Source organism: Rhinatrema bivittatum, chromosome 1 (assembly GCF_901001135.1).
Source record: "Rhinatrema bivittatum chromosome 1, aRhiBiv1.1, whole genome shotgun sequence".
Taxonomy (NCBI): Eukaryota; Metazoa; Chordata; class Amphibia; order Gymnophiona; family Rhinatrematidae; genus Rhinatrema; species Rhinatrema bivittatum.
The window spans coordinates 264481968-264509716 of record NC_042615.1 but is presented as its reverse complement, the minus strand read 5'-3'; the positions used below and the strand labels follow the sequence as shown (position 1 = coordinate 264509716).

At 46.0% G+C, this 27749-nt stretch overlaps 1 protein-coding gene across 4 annotated transcripts in view; it reads right to left on the bottom strand.

The window, feature by feature from the left end:
* Positions 1–27749, bottom strand: part of DYSF (dysferlin) — a 731032-nt gene that overhangs the window by 518218 nt on the left and 185065 nt on the right. For all 4 annotated transcript variants that reach the window (XM_029594483.1, XM_029594497.1, XM_029594488.1 and 1 more), the window contains exon 17: positions 14533–14648. In XM_029594483.1, the coding sequence (XP_029450343.1) occupies positions 14533–14648 (116 nt within the window). The remainder of the gene's footprint in view (positions 1–14532; positions 14649–27749) is intronic.

Below are 27749 nucleotides of genomic sequence, written 5' to 3'. Positions count from 1 at the left end.
CCAATAAATCAAGCTCTTAACCTTAGTTAAACGGAACTGCCACAAGCTTAGTTCTCACAGCAAAATTATGAAGCTGCATTAGTTTGCACAAACAAAACATTTCCTTACTACCACTTAAGACTCAAGGGCAGTGTAGGTAATTATACCTTCTGTGCACCAATCCTTAGTTAGTCGAATGGGACCCAATCTCTATAACACTGCTAAGAGTCTGGAGAACTTCTTTTTATCCATTTAATCTTTACTGTAAAGAGGTTTGCAGCCTCAATGCTTCTATAAAGAGTCTGCATATACCAGCTTTCTCACTTGCTTTTTAAACTTCTGGGTAGCAAAATTACCAGTCCCACTAGGGGAAAGGGGGTCAACCCTTATAAATCCCACTGTGCTACTTAAACCTAGATTGATTCTACTGTTTCTCAATTAGTTACTTTTGTCAGAGGACTTGTGCACAGGTCACTTTTCTGTCTTAAAGTCAGTCTCCAAACAATCTCCACAATTAGAACAAAAAAACTCCCTCTAAAACATTCATTCTAGCATTCCACTTAACTTTAGTGCAGAACTATCAGGTCATTCTCATCATCCCCTTCGTCCAAGTCTTCCTCCATGTTTGGCTTTGGTGAGCTGGCTATTCTACCTCTGGCTCTCCTCCTGCCATGCAGCAGAGTTGCTTACCTGTAACAGGTGTTCTCCAAGGACAGCAGGATGTTAGTCCTCACACATGGGTGACATCATCGGATGGCGCCCAGCATGAATCTTTCATCTCAAAGAATCTAGAACTTTCAAACATGCCCTAATGAGCATGTGCAGCTGTAGTCATCATCCTGCCCCCTAGGCAGAGGCTCTCAGTCTATGATATAGCTAATACATGGAGAACCAACTCCCAGGGGAGGCGGGTGGGTTTTGTGAGGACTACCATCCTGCTGTCCTCAGAGAACACCTGTTACAGATATGCAACTCTCCTTTCTCTGAGGAAAAGCAGGATGGTAGCCTCACACATGAGTGAATCCCTATCAATAGGCTGTCCGAGTAGGACAAAGCAGGAAACCACACAGTTGAAAGCACTACCATTCTCACTTTTGCCTGTGAAGCAGCCCACCCACAAGGGGTCCAGGCTGGAGAAGAACTGGGTTTTACAAAGAATAACCATATAAATGACTGAGACACAAAACCCTCATGCGTAGCAGGGGCGCCTAAGGCAGAGGAGTGATGCGAGTGCGAGCAGAAGCATACTGTGCATCACGGAAAACATTATAAGCAGGGTTTCAGATCAGAAAATCCTGACAATGATAGTAGGTCTGGAACCTCCTAGGTATAGGAAATGCCTAGAGATGTAGACAAGAGAAAGACTCTTGGAGAAAGGCCGCAGAGTTTCCTTCTCTGCCAAAAGGCAACTGAAAACCCAACTGGGGCCCAAAAAGCTCTCCAGAAAGAAACTACGGTCCACTGACTTCCAGAGGACAGAATGTTTCTGCAGAAGAGTGTCCATGTGTGACTGACAGGCACAATGGGCAGAAAGCCCAAGCAATGCTTGGAGAATAATCAGCACAACGGCAGGGCCTGGGTCAGACCCTACATGCCAAAGCACCAGACCTAGTTGACCATGCAGGACATCAACAGGAGTTTCAGGGGAGAGAACTGCAGAGACAGGGAGAATGCTCCCTACCATCGCTCGAGGCACTTGGAATAGATGCCTGGCCGTTCCCAACAGCATAGTGAAAAGGAATAGTGTGACGATGGTGTCCCCAGCACCACTGGTGCACTGGGTAATGCATGGTGGTGGGTGGCATTCTATGTCAGCGCCCCTCCAATACCTGATAATGCTCCAAGAGGCTGGACCCAGCTCTAGAAACTGCATTGGGAATGGCTTACCTTTGTTTCCCTCATGAAACGACAGCAGTAAAATCCATGGCAACCGATAGTGCCCATGGAGCCCTGTGACCATGTCCCGCAGCATTTGACCACATCCACTGGTGTTCATAGTGGTGACAGTGCCCGTTTGGCCCATAGTGCTATCGCACTCTTATAAATCTGGTCCCCAGAGGATCGGAGTTAACAATCTGTTGTAAATCTCCTCCAGGAGAGGGAGGAGTTAGCCATCTGATGTAAATCTGCTCCCCAGAGGGGTGGAGTTAGCAATCTGTTATTGATCTCCTCCAGGAGAGAGAGGAGTTAACAATCTGTTATCAATCTGCTGCTAGGAGATAGTGATCTGTAATAAATCACCACGCCAAGGGGAGGAGTTGGCAATCTGTTATAAGTCCGCTAGAGAGTTGGCAACCAGTTATGGATCACTCCGCCAAAGGAAAGGAGCTTAACAATTGTAATACTCCGTAGGCGGCGTTAATGATCTGTGGTGGGTTGGCCTCCCACAGAGTGGCAGTCTGTATAATACTGCTCTAGTAGTGTAAGGAATAAACATTTAATGTAATTTGGTGAATCAATGGGCCGATGGCAGATGACAGCGCCCCCAGGAGAATGTCCTGAGAGGGGACCACTGGCTAGGCTGGAGTATGGAGACAAACACAGATAGTTCTTTATTAGACAGGCAGTAGAACCTCCAGAAGTGGCAGTAGTGAGCTGATGTGCCCGGCAGGGCTGAAGTCCCTCTGATACTGGAAGTGCAGTCTCTGGGTTGCTGAGCTGTAGAGAGAGACTATAGGTAGTGAGTAGGCAGGGTATGCTGGATACATAACCAGTAGTAGATGATACACTCACAATTGTAGATATCTGTAATGTCTTCTATGCAACAGAGAGTCTTCAGTATATTCAGGAACAGGAGCCACAGGCGTGTGCTGGTTCCTATATGCAGTCTGGAATGAGAACTCACAATATCTGTGTATGAGATGGCTTCTGGAATAGAAGAAAGTCTTTGGAGGGTTTTAGGAACATAGGTCCTCGTGGACCGAGTACCGGTACCTATCTGCAATCTATAATAGTAATTCACAAAATATAGGTATATGATAGCTTCTGAAATAGAAGATAGTTGAGAAAGGTTTTAGGAACATGGGCCTTCGTGAAGCGAGTACTGGTTCCTATCTGCAATCTGCAATAATGACTCACGATCTCCATACCTGCGATAACGTCTTAGACAGAAGGGAATCTTAGGAGATTAGGAACATAGGCCCTCGTGGAGCGAGTCCCGGTTCCTATCTGTAATAGAACTCACAGTGTTCACGTCTGAGATCGCTTCCAGGTAGTAAGGAGTCTTCTGAGCATTCAGGGACATAGGCCCTCGAGGAGCGAGTACCGGATCCCGTCTTAGCAATCTGAAATCAAGAAGAGAGAGCGGGGCCCCCAAGGAGCGGGTACCCCTTGGTAAGTTTGTGGAGGCAGAGCAGCAGAGAAAGAATTCCCCTTGCTAACTCGATTCGTAGTTGCAAGCAAAGACCTTTTAAGTTGGAAGCGGATGACGTCACTACAGGGGGACGCCCCCGAGGTTCGCGCCCTTGCCAGTACAAACTCTGGAGCGCGCGCGCCCTTACGTCATCAGGAACATGGCGGATCCACAGCATCAGGCCAGCCCGGGGATTCCAGGAAGAACGGCGAGGAGAAGCCGCGGCAGCATCTGTCCGTCAGACCCGAAGGGAGTTGCCACTAAGGTAGAGAGGGTGGAGCGAGGGCGAGAACAGGCACGAACACAACATGCACTCTCCAATGAAGGGTCGCATCACAGACATCAAACGACATGGCACCCAGGGCTTCAATGGCATTTGAATGAACCAGGATCTGTTCAATGGTATATAGCGTCATCCTCGGTGCCACAGGCACCCATAATATTGACTGCCCAGTGGCACCAATAGAGCCTTTGGTGCCCAAAGGCATCGATGGACTGGTGGTACCAAGGATGCGAGGGGGCACCTGCAGGCAGAAGCTCTGCAGCCCCAACACAGCTCATTGATAGCCTCGATAGTGCAGAACCCAGGTAGGGCCTCCGATGCCCCCAGTCCCGATGGCTCAGGTCCTCTGAGATCATCGGCATCCATTGTGCCCAACAGCCATAGCCCGTGATGGAACAGCACAGTGCTCCACAGTGCCCCATCAGAACACTGAGAAGCTTTGAGAGCACCTGACCACTGCGCCTGGATGCCTCAGTGTACCAGGGTGCCTTGAGTAGATGGCGACCCTAGCGTTCAATCCATTCAAGGCCAAAATCCCTGTTGTCCGAGGGCTTCAGTGGCACTCAAGGGCTCTCAAGAGCCCCTGCAGATGATGCCTCGAGGACAATCAGGGCATTCAATGGCAATCTCAGCACCTTGTTGGTAGTGCTCGATACAGTGAAGAGCATCAACTAAAGGCATCGATGGCCAACATGACCAATGGCCTCTGTGACGGCCCCGCACCTAGATGGTATTGAATGCATTGATAGTATCACTGCAGCTCCACATCGCGATGAAATTGAGGCCATGCTTGTGATGGGATCGAGGCCACTTACCACAACGGCCCTGAGGGCAGCCATGGCATCAAGGCCACGCACCTCGATGGCATCAAGGGCTACTGCAGATTTAAAGCCATGCACATTGACTGCATCAAGGGCTGCTGCAGCATCATGGCCACATATCTCAACAGCATCAACAGTGGCCACGCACGCACCTCAATGGAAGCAAGGGCATAGGTGGTACTGACAGCACCGTGGGCACCATGACATAGATGGCACTGCAACATCAGGGGCACTGAGGTCTCAAGGGCATTGAAGCATCATTGGCATTGACAATGATGTTGGCCCCAATGGCTTCAAGGGGAACAATGGCGCTCGATGGCAGAACAGGTTCCCAATGCTAGAGGTTGATGCCGCTACTCTTCCACATTGAGGCCCAAGTCATTGATGACTCCAGTGCATTGAGACTCCACGACCACCAATGCCTATGGCACAGAAGACCATTACGATATTGAGGGCGGTCTCTAGGGCGGTCCTTATTTTTCAACTTTTAAAATTCTTTGCTCCCAACCCCTAATCTTGCTCCAATATATGAAAAAGTACTCCTTACCAAATTTCAGCTCAATTGAACTACTTTAAGGTGATCCCCAAAGGCCTTAAAGTTTCAAATTTCACCGAAAATTAGTATTTATTATTTAAAACTTTTGTATTTCATTTTCAAAATAATAGTCTAAATTAATCGAAAGACAATTTTATTTATAACTGTTTTCTTCATACAGTTATTTACATGAAATAAAAATTTGCAAAGATATTGAGCAAAAATTGAAACCAAAAGAAAAATACATACTTCGCAAAATAACATCTAAAATAGAAATAATAACAATAAAAATGTAATAAGATCGTTCCATTTCCTCTTAAGTTCTCTTTTTTCTATGTGTTCCTGTTTTTTTTTCTTCACTGGCTATCAATTTGCGATCAATGCCAGCCATGGAACCTGTTCATCCTTTCTTGCATTGCAATAATAAAAACTGCCCTTCCACTTCGTTCTAATGATGTTTAATGCATTCTCATGAGTAACATCAAATAAATCTTCTAATTTATCCAGGAATTTTTTTTTTTTTTTTTTTACTTCCACATCTGAGTCTCTACCCAACCACTTCTGTAAATTTTGCCATTCTTTGTAAAGTGATATAACTTTTTAAACACAATCATCAGTTCGTTTTGTGGGAATTTGTTCCTTTTCCCAAAAAACAATAACTTCTTTAACAACACGTAAATTGAAGAAAAGAACAGTGAGTACTTGCCGATTTGAAGGTAGTTTTACTCCTACAATTTGGCTTATTATGTTTCTGATGAGACTACATTCGTAATCTTTCCATAAGCAGCGCAAAAGTCTTGAAGTGGATTTTGATGATGATGATGCCATTATATCGCACAAATGAACTACACTTCACAAAGCACATGTTATGATAATTTGTGTTTTGTGGATCCTTGGGTGCTATGGAGATGACCACTCCCATGGGGAGAAGCCCCGTGAGGAGCCACAGCACTGGGCTAGATTCGTAATGCACAAAACACAGGATAGTTCTTTATTAGACAGCTTGATGATATCCACCAGAGGTGGCAGTAGTGAGGCAGTCTGTAGTTGCAGTCTCAGGGACCTCGGCAGAGGGAGCCCTTCTCTCCTAGATGACGTCAGGAGGTTCCGCAGCAGGTCTCCCAGCAAGGAGATACTGTGGATGAGATAGACTGAGAGTTAGAGTACTCATTAGGTGTTAGCTGTTGGTATGCAATTCCACTAGGTATGTTGTAGAAGGTACAGGCACCGAGGCAGGGAGAGCAGGCCCTTGAGGAGCGAGTACCTGTTCCCTGTAAAGCACCTGAAATAAAGCAGAGGGTCCCCGAGGAGCGGTACTCAGGTTAGCAGTTACCCCAAAGGGCAGAGAGAGAGCTTCCTGCAGCAGCACGGAAGCGGCAGAGTAGCATGAGGGAACGCCCTCGAGGTTCGTGTCAAAGGTGGTACAAAGACGTGGGTTGCGCGCGCGCATACCCTAGTAGGTACCTGGGAGGACCAATGGCGGGTGGCTGCACCATAGCCATTCTGGGGACGCCAGAGAGGTCGGCTGGAAGACACGGCGGTAGCCATCTTTCCCAGGTAAGCGGGAGGAGCCATGAATAAGGTGAGGCAAACAGTACGAAGCCATCTAGGACCGATGGACGCAACAGCACAAAGTCACAAATAGGAGAACTTACTAAAATCTTAACAAATAGAACTGTAACTTGAAATCTGTGTCTGAACTTAGAAAATTGCCTTACTGACTGTAAGACTTGAATTGAACTGACTGAGAGTTTTTGAGTGACGCCATCTATATATAGGCCTCAGAACTTTCTTGATGGTTGTAGAACCTTCTAGAAGGTTTAGAACCTTCCGCAACCTTCTATAAGCTTCCAGAAGTATTTTTTATTGCAAATTAAATTCTCTTTCAATCATATTCTATACTTCTTTCGAAAAAAGTATGACAAAGAAGATAAAAACAGTTTAATATAAAAAATATCGATTTTGTTAAAGTCTGAAACTTCAGGGCCTTTGGGGGCCATTTCAATATTATCTGATTGAGCTGAAATTTTACAGAGAATACTTTTACACAGATTGGAATAATTTTAGGGGTTGGGAGATGAAAAATATTTCAGTTTACAAAATCATATACAACTAAGGGCCACCCTAGCAGTCATGCACCTCAATGACATTCGAGGACGTCCTGGCACCTCAATGGTGTCAAGGGTGACCATGGTGCTCAATGACAATCCTGGTCCCCGACGCAGTCCTGACATCAATATGTCAGATCATTGGTCACTGGTCACAGATGTGCACAGGCAACTTTTACTGGGCATGGCACCTAAGGTGCAGCAGCAAGCTGCTTGCCCAGGCTCCTGCTCACTCTCTCTCCCAGGGAGATTACACTGCCATCACCAGCAAGCAGGAGGGGAGGCTATGTCATATAGGGCTTCTCCCCATGGAGACTGGTTCCTTTGAGTGTGGGGAGGATGAGCTCTCCCCTCCACAGGAACGGTATGGTCCTTGATCCCTTCACTGTCTGACCTCCATTAATGCCGATCAATCGGTGAAACAACATGGAACTCCTGCCTGCATAGAACTCATGTGAGACCCCAGGCTCAGCGACCTACACGGATCACTCAGTCAGTCTTGCCAGCACCGGACAAAAGGTACAAAAACAGACAGAGCAAGGAGAGGATACAGATATTAAACTGAAGGTGTAGTTTTTTGTTTTGTTTTTTTTAAGAGAAAAAATAGACTCTGCCAGACTGCACAGTGACTAAGGCCCACCATGCAGCTGGCAGACAGAGGAAAGAGGAAAAAAGGGAAAATGAATAGAGCTACCGAAAGAAAACAGTTGCAGCTCTAGAAAAATCACAAAGACTGTGAGGTAGAGAGCAAAGCTGAATGCCTTGAGACACATGGCTCCTGCGACCACATGTCTCCACGAAAAAAAAAGAGACTGAGGGACTCTGCCTAGGGTTAGGGTGATGACTACAGCAGCAGATGCTCAGTAAGGCATGTTTGAAAGTTTTAGATTTGATCAAAGTTCCGTGCCAGGCTCCATCCAATAATGTCACCCATGAGCAAGCCCTACCATCCTGCTTGTCCTCAGAGAATCATCCATGTGGCTCCCCTTGACTGCCTCTCCTCTTTAATTTATAGTACATGCTAGCCTATTAGTGCAATTCTGATAAGTCATTATGACTCAGATCCTCTGCTCAAATTCCACCAGAATTCGTGAACCATGGAATCTGGGAAATGTAGTCTCACTGAGAATCCATCTTGATTTCTAGACACATTTATTCTTAAAGTAAAAACAAAAAAACCTGCATCATACCAATACCACTAAATCATTACAGATATCCTTTCAGCTGATTTAATTAGTTAGGTTGATTTAAGTAGTTAGGTGAAGACAATCCCATGGTTGAACAAATACTCTGACCCTTCTAATCTTTCAGGGTGCAACTGTCATTCTGCCTACTTTCAACAACCATTGGCTTCTTTAAGCAGGTGTCTGAGCATTTGAAAATGAGGACACTGTTATTCATTCTTACAAAGCTATTTAAAAAATCTCTAAATGCTTCCAGCTGGCATTTTCAATTGTCAGAAACATTGTTAAGAAATAGAAGTTATGGGGGGACTGGGAGAGGAGAGTAGAGGTGAGTGGAGATATCAGCAGCCATTCCAGGAGAGCAGCTTTAATTTTGTCTCTGACGGGGCTCTAGCCAAGGCAGCCCAGTGCCCTGACGTCATCTGCGTGGGACATCGAAGGGGCCTTTAAAACAGCCCTGCAGCAGCGCGTGGCTTTGTCTCAACCTGAATATCTCTACTACGTCCAATTTGAAACTCTGACTGCTCCTTCTCTTCATTACAAGTCTCCTCCAAGTAAGTTCTCCTCTCATGCCTCTTTGTTTTCCACTGTGCACTAACCCACTGAAATCGTATGGGGAAGAAGAGGAAAGGGACTGTCCGTGTTTTCCCTTCCAACCCTACAGTTCCTCTCCCTTCAGTGTCCCAGCTGACTATTGACGGGTTTCTGCAACCTTTGGGGACCAGTACACCTTCAGGGATGCTTGCAACTGGCATGGGGGTTACCTTGCCCTCTACTTCGGGGAATTCCCCCTCCCTTAGCCCTGATCTCCGCTTGCCACGTAAATTGGACTCTGCTCCTTTTGCAGGTTCACAGGAGAACCAGTTACAGCTAAATAGAGCTTTACAGGTTTCTCCTGTGGTGGGGGAACCTGCTATATTAGGTTCCCAGGCAATGATACAGGCTTCTAATCCTCTGACGACATCCGCTTTGAGAGTTTCTTCAAATTTGCCTGAGACACCAGCACAGATTACCATGGAAACACTTTGGACAGCTATTAAAGGTTTAGAAGTTTCTCTTGGGACTAAAATTAAAATATTTCTAAGGCTATTGGTTCCATTCAACCTCAGGTTTTGGGGCATAATACAACTATTGAGAATAATAGGGATGTGAATCGTTTTTTGACGATTTAAAATATCGTCCGATATATTTTAAATCGTCAAAAATCGTTAGAGGCGATATTTAATAGGAAGGGGGAGGGGAAGGGGGAGGGCGGGAAAACCGGCACACTAAAACAACCCTAAAACCCACCCCGACCCTTTAAAATAAATCCCCCACCCTCCCGAACCCCCCCCAAAATGCCTTAAATTACCTGGGGTCCAGTGGGGGGGGGGTCCCGGTGTGATCTTTTACTCTCGGGCCTCCGGTGCGTTGTAGAAATGGCGCCGGTGCTACCTTTGCCCTGTCATATGACAGGGCAAAGGTAGCGCCAGCGCCATTTTGTTTTTTGTCCCCTGACGTCAGGAGCGTAGGAGATCGCTCCCGGACCCCCGCTGGACCTCCAGGGACTTTTGGCCAGCTTGGGGGGGGCCTCCTGACCCCCACAAGACTTGCCAAAAGTCCAGCGAGGGTCCGGGAATGACCTCCTGCACTCGAATCGTTTTGCCGTACAAAATGGCGCTGGCCATACGCCGTATGGCCGGCGTATGTGACAGGGCGTATATGACAGGGCAAAGGTAGCGCCGGCGCCATTTCTACAACGCACCGGAGGCCCGAGAGTAAAAGATCACACCGGGACCCCCCCTCTGTACCCCAGGTAATTTAAGGCATTTTGGGGGGTTCGGGAGGGTGGGGGATTTATTTTAAAGGGTCGGGGTGGGTTTTAGGGATGTTTTAGTGTGCCGGTTTTCCCGCCCTCCCCCGATTTACGATTTACACGATATTTAAAAAAACAAAACCGCGACGATCCGATTCCCTCCCCCCCCAGCCGAAATCGATCGTTAAGACGATCGATCACACGATTCACATCTCTAGAGAATAATATAGAACGTATCTCTAAATTGGAAAAACAGTGTGAAATTTTAGGAAAAAGTGATATGACTTTGATTAAAGGGAAAGAATTTAATCAATGTAGGTTAGAATCTTCAGAAAATAACTCTAGGAGGTTGAATTTAAGAATTCTAAACTTCCCTAAGTCATCAAGTATTTCTCCTATTGAAATGCTTAGGACATTTTATGTGGAGGTACTTAAGGTATCACATGACGCTATTCCCCCTATTACCAAGGCTTTTTATATTGCCTCTAGATCTGGTGAACATTTGAGTAATCCTCCCGTACAACCTAATGTGCTAGAGAACTTAACTGATTTATTTCAGGATTCCCAAATAGATACTGAGGGTTGTGCCACCTTATTGGTGGTATTTGCTCGGGAACCTGACAGAATTTGGACTATGAAAATGTTTTTCTGAGCCCCCGAAAAAAGGTTTTATGGTCAACTGCTTGCAATATTTCCAGATCTTGCAAAAACCACCCAGATGAGACGGAAAGTTTTTTTTTTACAAAAGATACAATGTGTGTTAGATATAGGAGCTATATTTCTTTTGCAGTATCCGTGTAAATGTTTAGTTAAATTAGGTTCTCTTAAATATTTGTTTTTTTGATCCAGATCAACTAGAAGGATTTTTGCAAAATAGTCCCTTAACTATTTCCTCATAATTGCTGAAAGTGTTCAAAAAAAATTTGCGGATATGTATTGATATTCTGGTCATTGCTTATTAATGTTTCTTGTATATTTACAGTCCCCTTTTAGAGGTCTCATTAGAACTAACTGCTTATATGTTTGTTTAACAATATAGTATTGTTTTCCTATATTTTGTTCAATATTTCATCTATGTCAAGTTTTGACTAAAAAATTTGGAAAATCATGAAAATAAAGAATTATAAAAAAAAGAAATAGAAGTTACCATATCTTGTGTGTTTGTGGGCAAATAGTTCAAATTGTTAGGATTTGTAGGTATGTGGGCCCTGGGCCAAGGTGAGAGATGGTACTGCCCACAGGGAGAAGCCCTGTGAGTCTCACCTTAGGGAGGCGAGGTCTCAGTGGACGTCAGACACAGCTGTGGAAAAGAGTCTTTATTAGAGAAATAGAGAGGCACTGCCCGTGAAGCAGGGAGTCACAAAGTCTGTGCGGTGGGGTATACCCATGGGAAATACCTCTGTAGTGAAGATACAGCAATGGTCCGCAGAGCAGGGTACATGAGGCTCTTCTGTATAGATGAGGCGTACTGGTCCGTGGAGCAGGGCACACCAGTGGAGGGTCCTCAGAAGAGATGATACGGTAGTGGCCCGCAGCGTGGGGCACACCGATGAGGGTTCCTCACTTAGAGATGACACGGTAGTAGAGATGTAAATCGGGCTTCGGACGATTGAAAATATCGTCGATATTTTCAAAATCGTCAGAAATCGGGGGCTCCCCCGAAACGATAGAAAAACCCCATGATATTGATCGTGGGGGTTCTCTTATCGTTTTGGGGGAGGGCAGGAAAAACGGCACACAAAAATAACCCCTAAACCCACCCCGACCCTTTAAAACTAATCCCTTTGCTTCCCCCACCCTCCCAACCCCCCCAAAAACATTTTACGGGTACCTGGTGGTCCAGTGGGGGTCCCGGGAGCGATCTCCCGCTCCCGGGCCGTCGGCTGCCACTAATGAAAATGGCGCCAATGGCCCTTTGCCCTTACCATGTGACAGGGTATCCGTGCCACTGGCCGGCCCCTGTCACATGGTAGGAGCACTGGATGGCCCTCACCATTTTTAAAGATGGCGCCGGCCATCCAGTGCTCCCTCCATGTGACAGGGGCCGGCCAATGGCACGGATACCCTGTCACATGGTAAGGGCAAAGGCCATCGGCGCCATTTTCATTAGTGGCAGCCGACGGCCCGGGAGCGGGAGATCACTCCCGGGACCCCCACTGGACCACCAGGTACCTGTAAAATGTTTTTGTTGGGGTTGGGAGGGTGGGGGAAGCAAAGGGATTAGTTTTAAAGGGTCGGGGTGGGTTTTTTGTTTATCGGTTCGGGCGCAGCCGATAAACAAAACCGCGACCGGGCCCGATGAAAAAAAACCCACATGTGAATCGGAATCGGAATCCGAACTGATTCCGGTTCTGATTCACATCTCTACACGGTAGTGGTCCGCAGCGCGGGGTACACCGATGAGGGTTCCAAGGCAAAAGGCCCTCTGAGGAGCAGATAGCCAGAGACAAGGGAAGGGCCCCCTAGGAGCGGGTACCAGAGTGTCTCATGCCGAAGCTGCAGGAACTGGAACGGGAAGTCCGTAGTGAGCGAAGCGGATTCAGCAATGAGGGAACTCGTTGCCAAGTCATGGGTAGGCAGGGCCAGCCGGCTTAAATGTCCTGGAAGGAAGACTTCATCCGGAGGGGACGTCCCTGAGATTCCCACCATGACGTGCTTAAGACTGGCCTGTGTGCGCACGCTTAGGGGATTCCGAGGGCAAGATGGCGGTTGGCAGTGTCTGCAGCGTCCAGAGAGTCCCGGGAACGGTAGGAGGCCGCAAGTCTTCCCCACGGAGTCAAGGCTACAAAGAAGGAGGTGAGCAAGAGCGGTCGCAGCCGTCTGCGACCGACAGGGGTAACACAAATTTCATTTCAACAGTCCAAAACACTTTGTTCCAAAACGTTTCAGGTACAGCAAGTTTTGTTTTACATACTTTCAACAATGTCTTAATTTGATTTAATTTAATTTATTTATTTATTTTTTATATTCTGCCTTTTGGCAGTTGAAAGCAGATTACATTCATATACTGTATGCATTTCTCTATCCCTAGAAGACTTACAATCTAAGGAGATAATTTTTAAAAGGAGTTATACTTGTAAATGTAACATGCTATCGCAGCAATTTTCAAAAACCATTGACAAGCATAAAGTGCACTTACACTTGAATATCCTATGGACAATTCAATGGCATATATTAATTTTCAAAATCCCACCTACATGGGTAAAGTGCATTTACACGTGTAAAACCCAATGTTAAATGTGTAAATTCTTTTTAAAAGAAGGGCCCTATATTTGTACCTGAGGCAATGGAGGATAAAGTAACTTGCCCAAGATCACAAGGAGTGGCAATGGGATTTGAACCCTGGTTTCTGTGGTTTATTGCCTACTGCTCTAATCATTAGGCTATTCCTCCACCATTTTGTGATGAGATCATAAAAAAAGGTTTCCTTCTAAAAACTCTTCCTGGCAGATTATTCTTGTGTAAGTAACACTGTACTGTAGACCTGTAGCAACTACTGCAATGTCAGCTAAACTTTTCAGTGATTTTCAGTGGTCTATGGGTTTTCTTTTGCAAATCTGACCAGTATTTGAAGAGTTCTAGCAGAAATTTTCTTGGTCTTCCAGATTCTGCTTTGACTTCAACAGTTCCATGTAACTTTCCATTTCTTAATGATATTGATAGCTGAAATTGCTAGCTGAAAGTGTTTAGAAATTTTTTTATAGCCAGGGTCAGTATATGATCTTGGGCAAAGCAATTATCCTTCCTATTATCAATCCTCGATTGTAAACACTTTGGGACATGGACATTGTACTCAAGTAAATTAGGTTTAACAGCACCATATACACTGACAGCCCTAAAAAAAATATGAAAACATACTAAAAAGTTATTCCTTTATAATTTTAGGTATTTATCAAAACTGTTGTGAAAACAAGTATCTGCTTATACATCATATATGCAAATTTCTAACAAACACACCAAAATAAAAATTGAAATCATTAGATAAATGGTAGTTTGCATCATGAACTATTACTTTCACAAAATACAACAGTCCATGCGAGAACAAAGCTACAAGGAAATCTTTAAGTCACATGATAAGGAATAGACCAAACAAATTCCTTTTTAAACAACTATTCATAGAAAAGACTATTTTGAAACCTTATGGGCTGAGTTTTCCTTTGAAAATTTGGCTGGCATGCACAATGTTGGCTATTTTTGTATCCTTGTACTCTGCGCCTGCATGGGGGACAGGTACAAGCAGTAATTTAAAAATGAAATCACTGTGCATACTTTCCCTCCCCAGACCTAACTTTGCCCATGTTTTTTATGCAGATAAGAGTTCGCAGCATGTTACCTTTACCCACATATGGAGGAAGCAATTTCCAAAATGCATTTTTTATAGTAAAATAAAAGTTTTGAATATTGCCACAGACATATATATGCATTTGTATATCACAAGTAGAACATATATAGCAAGATAGCATATTTAATCCTACCTTCCCAAAGTTGAGTTCTTCATATGGGTCTGGAAATCCAGTAAACTCTCTTGGACTGCCATAAATGTTTACAAAAGAGGGTCCAAAAGTTGGTAGGAATCCTAGTCCATCATCCACTAAAAATATAGACACACAAAGTTGATTTTTTATTTTTTTTTTATTCACAAGACAGGCAAACACTAACATTTTACAACTGTTACTCAGGTACTCAGAATTCCACAATAGCAGCTCAAATCATAGTATACTTTTTTCTTCTCAATTAGGGGGAACCGTCTAATCAAAGAGGCCTACCAAAAAACGCAGCTATATCTGGCTCCTTTGCCTTAGCTAAGATCTCTTCCCAAGACAGAAAATGTTGAATATTGTATGGTCAAAAACACTGCTATAATGGATTAACTTCAAGGTACATAACACAAAATAAATAACATGTTCGCCAACAACAGCATATGATTTCTAAATTTTCTATTATATCTTTATATAATAACTGCATCACAATCTGCACCAAAAGTCCGATAAAATGAAACTTAAGGACCTAATGTGTACTAAAGAGAAGAATAGGAAAAAGGGAATATGAAAGAGACATTTAAATGCATCAAAGATATAAATAATATACAAGAAGCAAGCATTTTCCCGTGGAAAGTAAGTTCTAGAACATAAGGTCATGCTATGAGACTCAAAAGGGATAGACGCAGGAATAACATTAATAAATATTTCTTTTACAGTGGAGATGATAGAGGCAAAAATAGTAAAAGAATTCAAGAAGCAAAGGATAAGCATAATGGAGAAATGACTTACCTGATAATTTCATTTTCCTTAGTGTAGACAGATGGCCTCACGACCAGTGGGTTTATGCTCCCCTGCAAGCAGATGGAGATGGAGCAAGTTGATGTCACAGTATATATAGCCCTGCAGTGACCTCAGCCTGCCAGTATTCTCTACAAAAGCAACTGTGGATAGACTTGCAAAAAACTTGATTAAAATACATGATTTAAAACAGGTAACCAGAACTGTACTCAACCAATCATAAATCCTGAACTCACGTAAGATTCTAGGTACCCCAAGCTAGGGACTGGATGAACAATTACCAGTAATTCCTTGGGTCCCAGATCCCCACAGGAGGACTACTGACACACTCATGCGGCAGCCGAGAGCAGAAAGCTGAGTCCATCTGTCTACATTAAGGAAAACGAAATAATCAGGTAGGTAATTTCTCCATTTCCTAGCATGTAGACAGATGGACTCAGGACCAGTGGGATGTACCAAAGTTACTCCCCAACAGGGTAGGAGGCTGCCTGCAGGCCAATCAACACCATACATGCAAAGGCTGCATCCTCCCAGGCCTGCACATCCAGATAATAAAACCTGGAAAAAGTGTGTAAGGAGGACCACGTCACAGCTCGGCAGATATCGACAGGAGACAACAAACTAACCTCCGCCATGACACTGCCTGAGCCTTAGTGGAATGAGCCCTAACCTATGTAGGCAACAGCTTTTCATCATCCTCCTACACAGTCGTGACTAGCTCCTTAATCCAGCGAGCTATGGTAGCCCGTGAACTCAGAGCACCCCGCTTACTCCCACCATGGAGAACAAACAGGCGATCTGTCTTTTGAAAAGATTCAGGGACCTCCAGATACCGCACGACAAGTCGCTTGACATCCAAGGAGCACAAGAGGTGATATTCCTACACATTCCAGACCTTATCCAGGGATGGCAAGGAGACGGACTGATTCAAATGAAAGTCCGAGACCACATTGGGCAAGAAAGATGGAACATTCACAGCTGTAACACCCTTGGAGTCACCTGAATGAATGACTCCCAGCAAGACAAGGCCTGCAGCTCAGAAATTCGACACGCTGAACATATAGCCACCAGGAACACAGTCTTCAAGCTCAACAACCGTAAGGAAAGGCTACGCTGTGGTCAGAATGCAAAAAAAATCCAGCACTAAGTTAAGTCTCCACAATGGATGCCTAAGATGCTTCATTCCCTTCAAAAAATTGGGCCACACCATTTTCCAGGCCTCTGAAATAGGCAGGAGCTGCAACCTGCACTTTTAAGGAATTAAGGGCCAATCCTTTATTCAACCCATCCTGCAAAAAAATCCAGAATGAGAGAGATCTTAATTGAACGAGGCAGAACAGCCCGCTCCTCACTCCAGGCCTCAAAAACTCTCCAAACCCGCACTTAAACCAAGGAAGTGGAGAACTTACAAGCATGGAGTAAAGTGGCAATCACCACAGAGGAATAACCAGGCAAGCCCTCTCAAAGACTAAACCTTAAGACAGAACCAAGTCAGATCCTCGTGAAGAATAGGCCCCTGCTGCAACAGATCCATGTGTGGTGGAAGACGAGGGGGGCCTCCACCAGGGGTCTTCGCAAATCTGCATACCATGGACGTCTGGGCCAGTCCGGCACCACCAGGAGTACTAGCCCCCTGTAGCCTTTGATTTTGTGAATTATCCTTCCCAGCAAGAGCCCCAGAAGAAAGGCATAAAGCAATCTGTCTTTCGGCCAGACTTGTACAAGAGCATCTATTCCCAGGGACCACGGATCTCTCCTGCGACTTAAAAATCGAGGAACCTTCGCATTGCCAGAAGTCGCCAGCAATTCTAGGAACGGAAGGCCCTAGTGATCCACTATCAGCTGAAACGCCTTGGCTGACAACACCCAATCTCCTGGATCCAGACTCTCCCTGCTGAGAAAATCCACTCTTACATCATCTTTTCCTGCAATGTGAGAGGCCGAAATTCTCTGCAGATGACCTTCTGCCCATTCCATAAGCTGGTCTATTTCATGCGACACTTGCTGGCCCTTGGTTTCTCCCTGATGACCGATGCAGGGCATCGACGTTGCATTGTCTGACATCTCATGAACCATTTCATCCCACAGCCTGTGGCTGAACTGCAAGCATGCCAGCCATACCACCTGGGCTTCCAGGCAATTAATGTTCCAGTGGGACTCTTTGGCATTCTAACGCCCTTGGGCTATTAACTCCAGACAGTGAGCCCTCCAACCATGGAGACTCGCATCTGTCGCGAGTACCAACCAGGTCAGAGAGGACAAGGGAACCTCCTTTCTCAGATTAACCTCCTGCAACAACCACTGGAGGTGGTAGCAGATTTCCATCGGCAAGTGGAGCCGAACCACATAGTCCTGAGACTGCGGGTTCCAACAAGAAAGCAGAGAGCGCTTATCCACAGCACTACTTCCAGAGTAGCCGCCATTAAGCTGAGCACCTGTAGATAGGACCACACCATCAGGCGTATGGTGTTCATCAACTGATGCACTTGAGACATTAATTTCTGGATCAGAACTTCTGGTAGGAAAACTCTGTCCTGTCCCGTGTCATGATGGACCCCCAGATACTCCATTGACTGGATTGGCTGAGGATTGCTCTTGGTTAGGTTCACCACCCAACCGAGCTCCTCCAATAAGGAGATCACCTTGTATATCACCAGGCGGCTCTCTTTCTGAGACTTGGCTCGAGTCTGTTGTGCCGATCGAACACCCAGGATGTGGCCGACCGTGCTTACCGCCTTTGCAGCGGATCGGCGGGCCTGGAAGTGCTGAGAGGCCTTCCTTTACAGCAGGAGCATTGCCACTGTCGAGGCCACGCCCCTTGACGTCGTATGGACGCGCACAGCGACATCAACCCGTCGTTTAAAGGGTCTAGCGCGGAAAATACCCCGGGCCAGCCCCGGAAATTCCCCACCTCTGTGGGGATTTAAGCCCTCTCTTTTTACTGCTATTCAGGTTAGCAAAGATCAGATTGGATCCGCTCTGGTCTGAAGATGCTCTGACGCTTCTACTCTGCTGGAAGCTACCTCCACCCTCCGGGGTTCTACTAACCTGGGTACCCGCTCCTCGGGGGGCCTTTGCTTATTTACAGATGCCTATCCTAATTACAGGTAATCGCTCCTCGAGGGCATGTGTGTCTATCTTGGTGCCTGCTACCAATTTTTCAACCTGCTGGAACACTACCTATCAGCTACAGAGAGTGAGTACTACTTCTCCCAATCTGTCTATCTATAGCTCCTTGCTGTCCATCTGCATCAGGCCCTACACCACCATTGTGGAATGGGTCTCCTCCTTCTGAGGATCACAGACTGTTAATATCTATCCTCTTTCTACTGCTCACTATCTACTATCTATCTACTCAGCTACAAGGGAGTGGTTTATAACATCTGCCAGTCTATCTCTCCTACAGTGCCTTACTGGACATCTGCATCGGGACCTTATACCACCATTGTGGGAAGGGTCTCCCATGCCAAGGATCACAGACTGTTGCTATCTAATCCCCTCTCTACTGCCACCTCTGGTGAACCAGACAAGCTGTGTTTGTGTATCTCTGTGTTTGTGCATCTGAGTCTAGCCCGCTGCTACAGTTCCTACGGGGGCTCCTCCCCATAGGAGATACCAACACTGTTGCCCCTGAGAATCCACCAAACACCTCAATATCATAACAGAGTCAGCCAGTCGTCCAAATACAGGTGCACCAGGATTCCTTCTTTCTGCAAGGCCGCCGCCACCACCATAACCTTGGAAAATGTTCTGGGAGCGGTGGCTAGACTAAAGGGCAGTGATCCAAAACTGATAATGGCACCCCAACATCACAAAGCATAGAAAGCTTTGGTATTCCAATCAAATGGGAATATGAAGGTAAGCCTCTGATAGATCCAAGGAGGTCAGAAATTCCCCTGACTGCACTGCCATTATCACAGAGCATAAGATTTCCACGAGAAAATGAGCCACCTTCAAATGACGGTAGAACCCCTTGAGATCCAGGATGGAACGAAAGAAGCTCTCCTTCTTGGCACAACAAAATCAATGGAATATGAACCCATACTTTCTTGAGAAGTGGGCACCGGAACCACAGCCCTCAGCCTGAGGAGCCGTTGAAGCGTGAACTTCACTGCCTGCTTCTTCTGCGGGGAGTGGCAAGGAGCCACCATGAACACATCCTGAGGAATATTACAAAATTCCAGCATATATCCATATCATATCACCTTCAGGACCCACTAGTTCAATGTGATCTTGACCCACCTCTGAGAAAAGAGAGAGAGAGAGAGATGTCCCCCTATTTCCTGTTCCAGATGGTGGGTCAGCTATCCTTCATTGGGAAGCTTGGGAAGGTCCGCCACCCAAGCCTGCTCCTCTCTTGGGCTGTCCAGGACGAAAGGACTGAGACCTACTGAAAGGTCGAGTTCACTGAAAGGTCATCCCTCTGTAGGACGAAAATGCCTGGAATCCCGGAGATGACCCCTCATACCAAAGGGGCGCTGTAACTGCTTCTTATCCTCCAGCAACCGAGGAACCAGAGACTCGCCTCACTTACTTGCCAGTTTCTTCAACTCGTTTCCAAACAAGAGCGAACCTTTAAAGGGCATCTTGGTAAGATTAGCTTTGGAGGCTGCTTCAGCTGACCAATTTCACAGCCAGAGTTGATGCCTGGCTGCTATCACCAAAGCCACTCCTCTGGCCAAGGTACGGACCAAATCACAGCCCGCATCTGCTAAGAAGGAAGCAGCAGGCTCCATAACCGCTCTGGAATTCCCTCCAGACACTTCAACTTCTTGAGAGAGAAGCAGACAAGATTTCGCCACTAGAATGCAACAGGAAGCAATCTGTAAAGTCATCGCCACCGCCTCAAAGGCTTGCTTAAGAATAGCCTCAATCCTTCTATTATGTATATCCTTCATGGCCGCTCTTCCCTCTATGGTCATAGTTGTCTGCTTAGAGACAGCACATACCAGTGCATCCACTTTGGGAAAATGCAAATGCTCTCTCACAGCCGGATCCAGGGAGTACAGGCCTTCCAACATCCAACCACCTTTAAAATTTGCCTCTGGGGCGTCCCATTCCAGATCAATCAATTTCTGAATGGCATCCATCACAGGGAAAAAACAAGAGGTTTTACGTAAAGAAACCAAAATGGGATCCTTCCTCTGCTCTGACATGGCATCTGAACCAGGGACACCCAGCTGTTTCAAGGTCTGGGAAATCAGGGCCAGCGGTTTTTCTCTAGAAAGAACCAAAACGATACGTTTTCAGCCCTGGAGGAATTTCCCCATCTTCCAGGGAATCAGGATCAGTGCCATCCGGATTCCTGTCAGGGAACACCTGCAGGGAGCCAAGGCAAGCTCCGGCGCCTATGCATAGGGCTGGAAGAGGGAGCAGCCACCGGCTGAGGGTCTGACTGGACAGGAATAGGGGAAGCAGAGGACTGTGCCTGAAGAAAGGCTTGTAAGCCTTGAAAAAAATTCCACCCAAGAAAAAGCAGCCGGGTCCAGACCAAGCCCAGAAGAAACTGAAGCTGGATCTACAGAACTGCACATGCCAGCAGAGGAGCCAGACAAGGGAGAACCAAGATCTGGCATCCCTGCAGTCAAGGCCATGACCAACCCATCATCAGAATGGGAAGAGCTAGGCTTAGCAAAATCCGAGGAAGACAACTCTCGCTGAGCGTCTGAGCAGTGCTAACACAGATTAGAAGCTAGGTCAGGCTGAAAAGCCCTAAAATGAGAGGCAACACAAATAGGAAGATGCTTAGGCTTCTTGCTTATCGGCGACATCAGAACGGCTTGCGCACAAAAGGGAAATGCGCACAAAAAATAAGCACCTAGAAAAAAAGCGCGGCAAGGCACATGCACAACCTGTGCACCAAGCTAAGTGCGAGAACAGTGAAAAATTGTACACGTAAAATGTGCACCCAAAAACCAAGCGCACAACGCGTGTGCAGAGCCGACACACTGTGCACACCGACGGCCTGTAGAGGGCAGCAGAATACATACAGGATCACTCGAAAATGGCTGCCACGGCCTACCACACAGCATGCAAGAAAAAAGCATAAGTGTGGGGCCTACTCCACCGGGGGCTGCTCAACTCGCCAGGCTGCCCAGTTCCCCAACCCCAAAGGGAGCAGGAACGAACATCAATAATGCGTGCTGAGCACGGAGACCAGAGGAAGTCCTGAAACCCCTCTAACTGTCTCTGATTCAAAGGTAAAACTTCCCTTTTTTTAAAATCTTACCTGAACTCAGCTCTTACCAGCTAAATACAGAAACGGTCTCCGGCTGCGGGGGGAGAGGGCATCTGCAGTCATCGTCGCACTCGGCCTCCTGCACCCACTGCCTTTCAGCTGAACTAGCAGCTAAGTCCAAGCCGGGAAACCCAGCTACCGGACCAAGGCACACCTCTGAGGGACCACGGAAATCACCTCAGGAATCCTCAGCTGGGCGAGGGACCTTTAGGTATCACCACAGGAGAGCGAGGCTTTCTTTTCCTGAGTTTAGAATTTCAAATTTCTCCTTCCAAAAAGCTCAAAGCCATGCCCATAGGGAGGTGCACATCCACCATCTGCTGGATACAGCGAATACTGCCAGGCTGGGGTCACTGAAGGGTTATATATACTGTAACATCAGCTTGTTCCGTCTCCATCTGCATGCAGGGGAGCATAAAACCACTGGTCCTGAGTCCACCTGTCTACATGCTAGGAAAAGGATTCTTAGTTGAGAAGAAATAATGGAAAGCCAGAAATCAATTGGGGTCTATTGTATTAAAACAGTAAGAGAACTGGGCAGAGTAGATGGACCTTACAGTTCTCAACTGCCACAGTATTACATGTTTTTATGTAACTCACATAACAGGTAGGCAATTTTCCTTCTTGGATATTCTGCCAATAACAGCCCAGATCAAATACCTTCCCAGAGCAGTGATATGGCAATATTATGGGGGGAAAAAGTTTCTCCAATCACTGCCAATGCTCTGCTTTAGTGGACCAACCCAATGGAAAACCAACAGTATTTGCACATTGCATGCCAAGACCCGGTCCCATGGGACCACTAAGGGCAAGAATACTCTAAGGGGGGGGGGGGGGGGGGGAGAGAGGAAGGAGCATGGGATCTTATAGGAGAAAAATCTATGGTGCTGGGCATTCATTTGCCCATGGCACCTCTGACCCAGACCACTCTGTCATAAATGGTAACAAGCAGTGTTGAGCAAGTGTTATGGAAAAATATGACCTTTGGAAGAAAATGTTTAACTATGCATAAAATACCAGGGGTAGGCAAATTCCAGACCCCGTGGACACTAATCTGCTCAGGTTTTCAGGATATCTCTAATGAATATGCATGGGATAGATTTCTATAAACACTGCTTCATTTGTTTACAAATCTATTTTATGCATATTCATTAGAGATATCCTGAAAACCTGAGAAGGGTTTGAGGGGCTTTCCTGGCCAAAGTTATAAATGCCCACTAAAGTCCCTGTCCACTTCATAAAGAGATGCCCTGCTTTAAGAACTAGATGTAAGTCCCATAGTGTCACTTGATACTTAAATAGAGGTCTAATCTCTCATATTGGCCTAATGAATCTGATTACATTGGCATCACTAAAGAAAGAGACAAGCCTTTTTACCTATGGTGCAGAGCCAAAGGTAACAAATTTCTTTTATTTTAAATTTTTTTCAGTAGACTAGAGGTGCAGGAGGGGAAGAATAGGAAGGGATCCCACTAGATCCACAGGGATTTTTTTGACATGGGATGAGGGTAGGGGTTCTTGGGTCAATGTTGCCCCTTTAAAAGAGTATGGCCCAAGATGGGTCAACTTTGCTCATTGCCGCAGCTGGGAACACACAGAGTTCCTGGCTGCAGCAACACATGGATAAATATCATGTTAACCATTAAATTGCAGTACTCAGTACTGTAATTTAGCAAATCCCGTGGTACTCTTCACTGTGGACAAATATCATGGTTTAGTAACTAGGTCCCTAAATCAATTCAAAACTAAACTGAACAATTTTTTTGGAGGCAAACGATATTGATGGGTGGGACAAAATAGCTACACACTAGGCAAAAATGCTAATCCATCATTCTAAACCAATTGCCATATTTGGAGTTGGGAATTAATTTATTTTCACTGTTGCAGAACTGACTACAAATTCACAATGTTTTTTCCTTCCCCTATATTATCATGCAAAGAGAAATGTTCAGCAATCAGAAGAAGGTTAGACTCAATGGACCTCTGGTCTTTTTTTCAATCTAACCAACTACAAGTAAGTGCTATGTGTAAACTAAAATGCATGTGATATCGTTATTATCATTTGTTTATTTTCACAGCACATTTATCCATGAGGGATGCACTATCATTTTAAAACATGTATAAAAAAAACAAAAGCTCCAGCTCAGATCAACAGGCTTCCTACACCTGCCCAGTCGTTGGTCCCTTAGGTGCACTCTCCAGGTAGCTCAGGCTGATTGCAGTCACCTGGCAATGTAATGACATGAATTAAGGATCCATCATAGGAAAAGAAATGAAATACTGAGTGAGATAGAACATGTTTCCACGGTGCAGGCCTTTGCGGCAGAAGTCCCAGACTTGGTAGTCAGCAAGTCCTGATTCTCCTGCACCAGGTACCGCAAACCCCATTTTGCCAATATAGTCTGAACCCACTACAGAGAAGATAAGGGGATAACTGACTGAAAGTAACCGCTGACTCTCCCTCCTGCCTGAGCAGAAAAAGTAGATTTTCCAAGTTCACTCAGGGAAGCCCCAGGAGGGACTGGTTTGATGAGCAACGAGCCCTGACTCTCATGCACCAGAAACTACCAACAGAATACAACAGCACGCTTAGTGGAGAGACCAAAAAGGTTTGATCACATTTTGCCAATCTTGCATGATCTCCACTGGTTGCCAGTTAGTGATTGCATTCAATTTATAATCTTGTCTTTGATGTTTAAATATCTTCACAGAGGACTACCAAGTATTTGGCAAGGTTTCTAAAGACTTATGAGCCTTTCAGGGTTCTGTGTTCATTACAAAAATTGTTATATCTTCCAGTCTGAAGGAAATAAGGCTCTCAGTTACATGGCTTACTGCATTCAGTTTTTATGGTCCTAAATTGTGGAATTCTTTGACTGTGGATGTGAGGTCAGAAGTTGAATACTTGAAATTCAAAAAATAGGTAAAAATCTGACTTTTTTACTTTTAAGCAAGAGATGTCGGAAAAGTTACCACAGGGATAACTAGTTTATGGTGGCTGATTATTCATAGCAATGTCAGCTCTTCCCATCAGTGTGAAGCAGAATTCACCAAGCATTGGATTGTTCACCCAATAACAGGAAATATAAGCTTGGATTAGACTGTCTTGAGACAAGTTAGTTTTACCCTGTTGATCATGTGTTGTTGAAATAGTAATTCTGTTCAGTATAAGAGGAACCACAGGTTCAAAAATTTGGTGTATCACTTGACTGAGGAACCAATGGCGTGAAGCTACTGTTACGGTTACAGTCGCGAGCACCGCAACCAGACCCTTACCTCCGTGCTCTTGGACCTGTTCCCGCTTCTGGAGGCCTGGTTTGCGGCCTGTTCGGCGGCGTTCCTGCGGGAACCACGCCGCCGGGAAGCCTCCCATGGATGCCCTGCTTCTAGGCGTGCCACTTGGGCGCTTTTCTAGGCCGTTTCCCGCCAGAGGTGACTCCGCCCAGTTCCTGATGTCAGACGCCATGGCCTTGATAAGCCGGCCGCGGACACCCAGTCTTTGCCTTGCAACAGGTTTACCTCCTGGTTCCCTGTTGCTTCGTGCCCCGGAGTGAGCTGCCTTGGTACTCGCTCCGTTCCTGCTTGCCTGCTACAGTACTTGCTTGGTTCCAGCTTGCCTGCTACAGTACCTGCTTGGTTCCAGTACCCAAGTCTTGCTACAGGTCCTGCCTGGTTCCAGTACTTGAATCTTGCTACAGTTCCTGCCTGGTTCCAGTACCCGAGTCTTGCTACAGTTCTTGTCTGGTTCCAGTTCTCTGTCCTGATCATCAACTCGCCTAAGTCCCAGCGGCCAGGCCCCTACGGACTCCTCCCAGGGGGGGCTTCGGCTTCCAAGGGTGAAGCCGCCTAAGTCCCAGCGGCTGGGCTCCTACGGGCTCCTCCCGGGGGAGCACCAGCGTCTAGGGTGAAGACCACCTCTACGTCTTGCCTGAACATCTGCCTCCCAGCCTGCCACATACTAGAGACATTGAACACCTATCCCAGTCTCCTGCAGATTGGCCTAAGGGTCCACTAAATTGAGACTCTATAACAGCTACTATCTGTGGGATTATGACTGAATGCCTCTAAGTCAGAATACCCCCTAAATGGATCAATAGCACAACGCAGTGAGACCTTGATTGGCATGAGATAGCTGGTTGTCTGGCTGTTGAGTATAGCCATTCACCTTAGGACTGGAGCATGGCCAGAAAATGCTTGCCTCTCTCCCAGAATACACCACATATTCATGAGGAACCTGGTGCTAAATCACTGGTAAATGATCTGATTCTGGGTCAGGGTTTCATACATAGCAAAACAGCTGCCTTTCTGCAATGTACTGAAAGTCATCCCTTCAGTCAAGCTTTTGTCTCCACTCCAAAGCAACCAGCATGCTTTATGCCAGAGAATGGTGGATGAGGCCCACAGATAGAGAAACATCTCTTGCAGATGATTACTTCATTTGCTAGGGTTTTGCCTCTCCAGCACAAAAGAACTAGATGGCTGGAGATCCACGGCAGCACTGCTGATGGAGACCGTGATTCTTTGGAAGGAGGGCGTGAGGCTTAATAGTTGCCTCACTGTCTCAAAAGTACCAGATGGCTAAAGATTCAGGGCAGCATGGCTCCTAAAGACTGATCTTTTGGAATAAAGAAAGGGGCTTAATAGTCATTGAGTACGGGCAGTCCATAATGGGAATTAATGCTCATTCATCCAGAGTAGGAACTGAGAGAAGGAGAGAGTCGGGGAACATAAGTGAATTTCATTGTTTGAAACAGATGCAAACTCCATGAAACAAAAGAGCTGCTGTCATTTTAAATCAGTACATCCCTATTTTCCATAGTGCTATGCACTTGAATAGAATAAGCCAACCATTTTTCCCAAGTCTAGATTTGTACTTTCTATGGAGGAAATTTCAGCAGGCCAGATTTGGTTGCAATTTAGACAGAGCACTGGAATTACCACTACTGCTGCTCTAAGTGAGAGCCACATGTACAGTACAATTCTGTCTTGGCCTGGCTTTTTGGTAATTTTTTTGAGACTCCCAAATCTTTATCTATTTAATTATTTAGGCATTTTAAATACCGTCATTCCAAAAGAAGATCACAGTGGTTTACAATATCCACATTCATATTCATGGTCAACGATCACATACTTTGTGTTAACATTCACCTACTAGTTCAACACCACATCATATACATATTATAGTTCATAATCATAAATATTCTAGGATATCATACTATCTACTATTGTTGCATCCTTCGGTCGCAGATGGCTGCAACCGCTCTGCCTCATCTCTCTTCTACTCTTTTCCTCCTCCCTGGGAAGGATGGCTGCCTCTGGTGCTGATTGCCGAAACCCTCGGCGTCTCCGACACAGCATGGGCGTCCCTGTCCACCATGCTTCTTTCTGAGACCTCCTAGGCGCCTAGGCATGCACGCCACCTACGCTTTTGAATACGTCATGGCAGGAACCTTGGGGGCGTCCCCACCACATGATTTCAGTACCTCCGGGTATTTAAACCTCTGCTCCGCTATAGCCCAACGAGTTAGCAAGGACTTCAGTTTTGCTACGCTGACCGCTTCTAAGCTGCTCACTTGGATTCCTCTCTACCCTCCGGGGTAACTCGCTCCAACAGAAGCTCTGGGTACCTCTCGCTTCTATCTGCCCTTCGAGGTTCAACTACCTATCCTTGGACACCCGCTCCTCGGGGGTCCTATCTACTTTCTTCCAGGATCCTTCGGCGCTCTAGTTCCTCGTTCCTCGAGGGCCTATCCTGCTCAGGGTACCCTGCACCTCAGACCTCGGGTCCCTCTCTCCATTCTTCTACCAAGGAAGTTACCAGCACTGCCACTCTGTGAATATTGCTACGCTCTAGCTCTCCTTATTCCACCCTTCAGGTTTGGCTTATCCCGTGCTGCAGAACACTACCCAACCTTGCTACATCTGGGTGAGACCATATCTATAGAAACTGTCTGAGCTTACTGTGATATCACTGGCCTACAATACTATCCCTTTCTTGAAGCAAGATTCAACTTACATCAGAAGTACAATAAAGCTTTCTTTCCTCAGTGTCTGCTTACTAGAGTCTAGCCTATCACTGTGGTTCCCCACGCGGCCCCTCCCCGAGGGAGGAGTCATCGCCACTTCGACCAAGAGTCCACAATATGGCAGAAACCCAACAACTATATAATCTAAT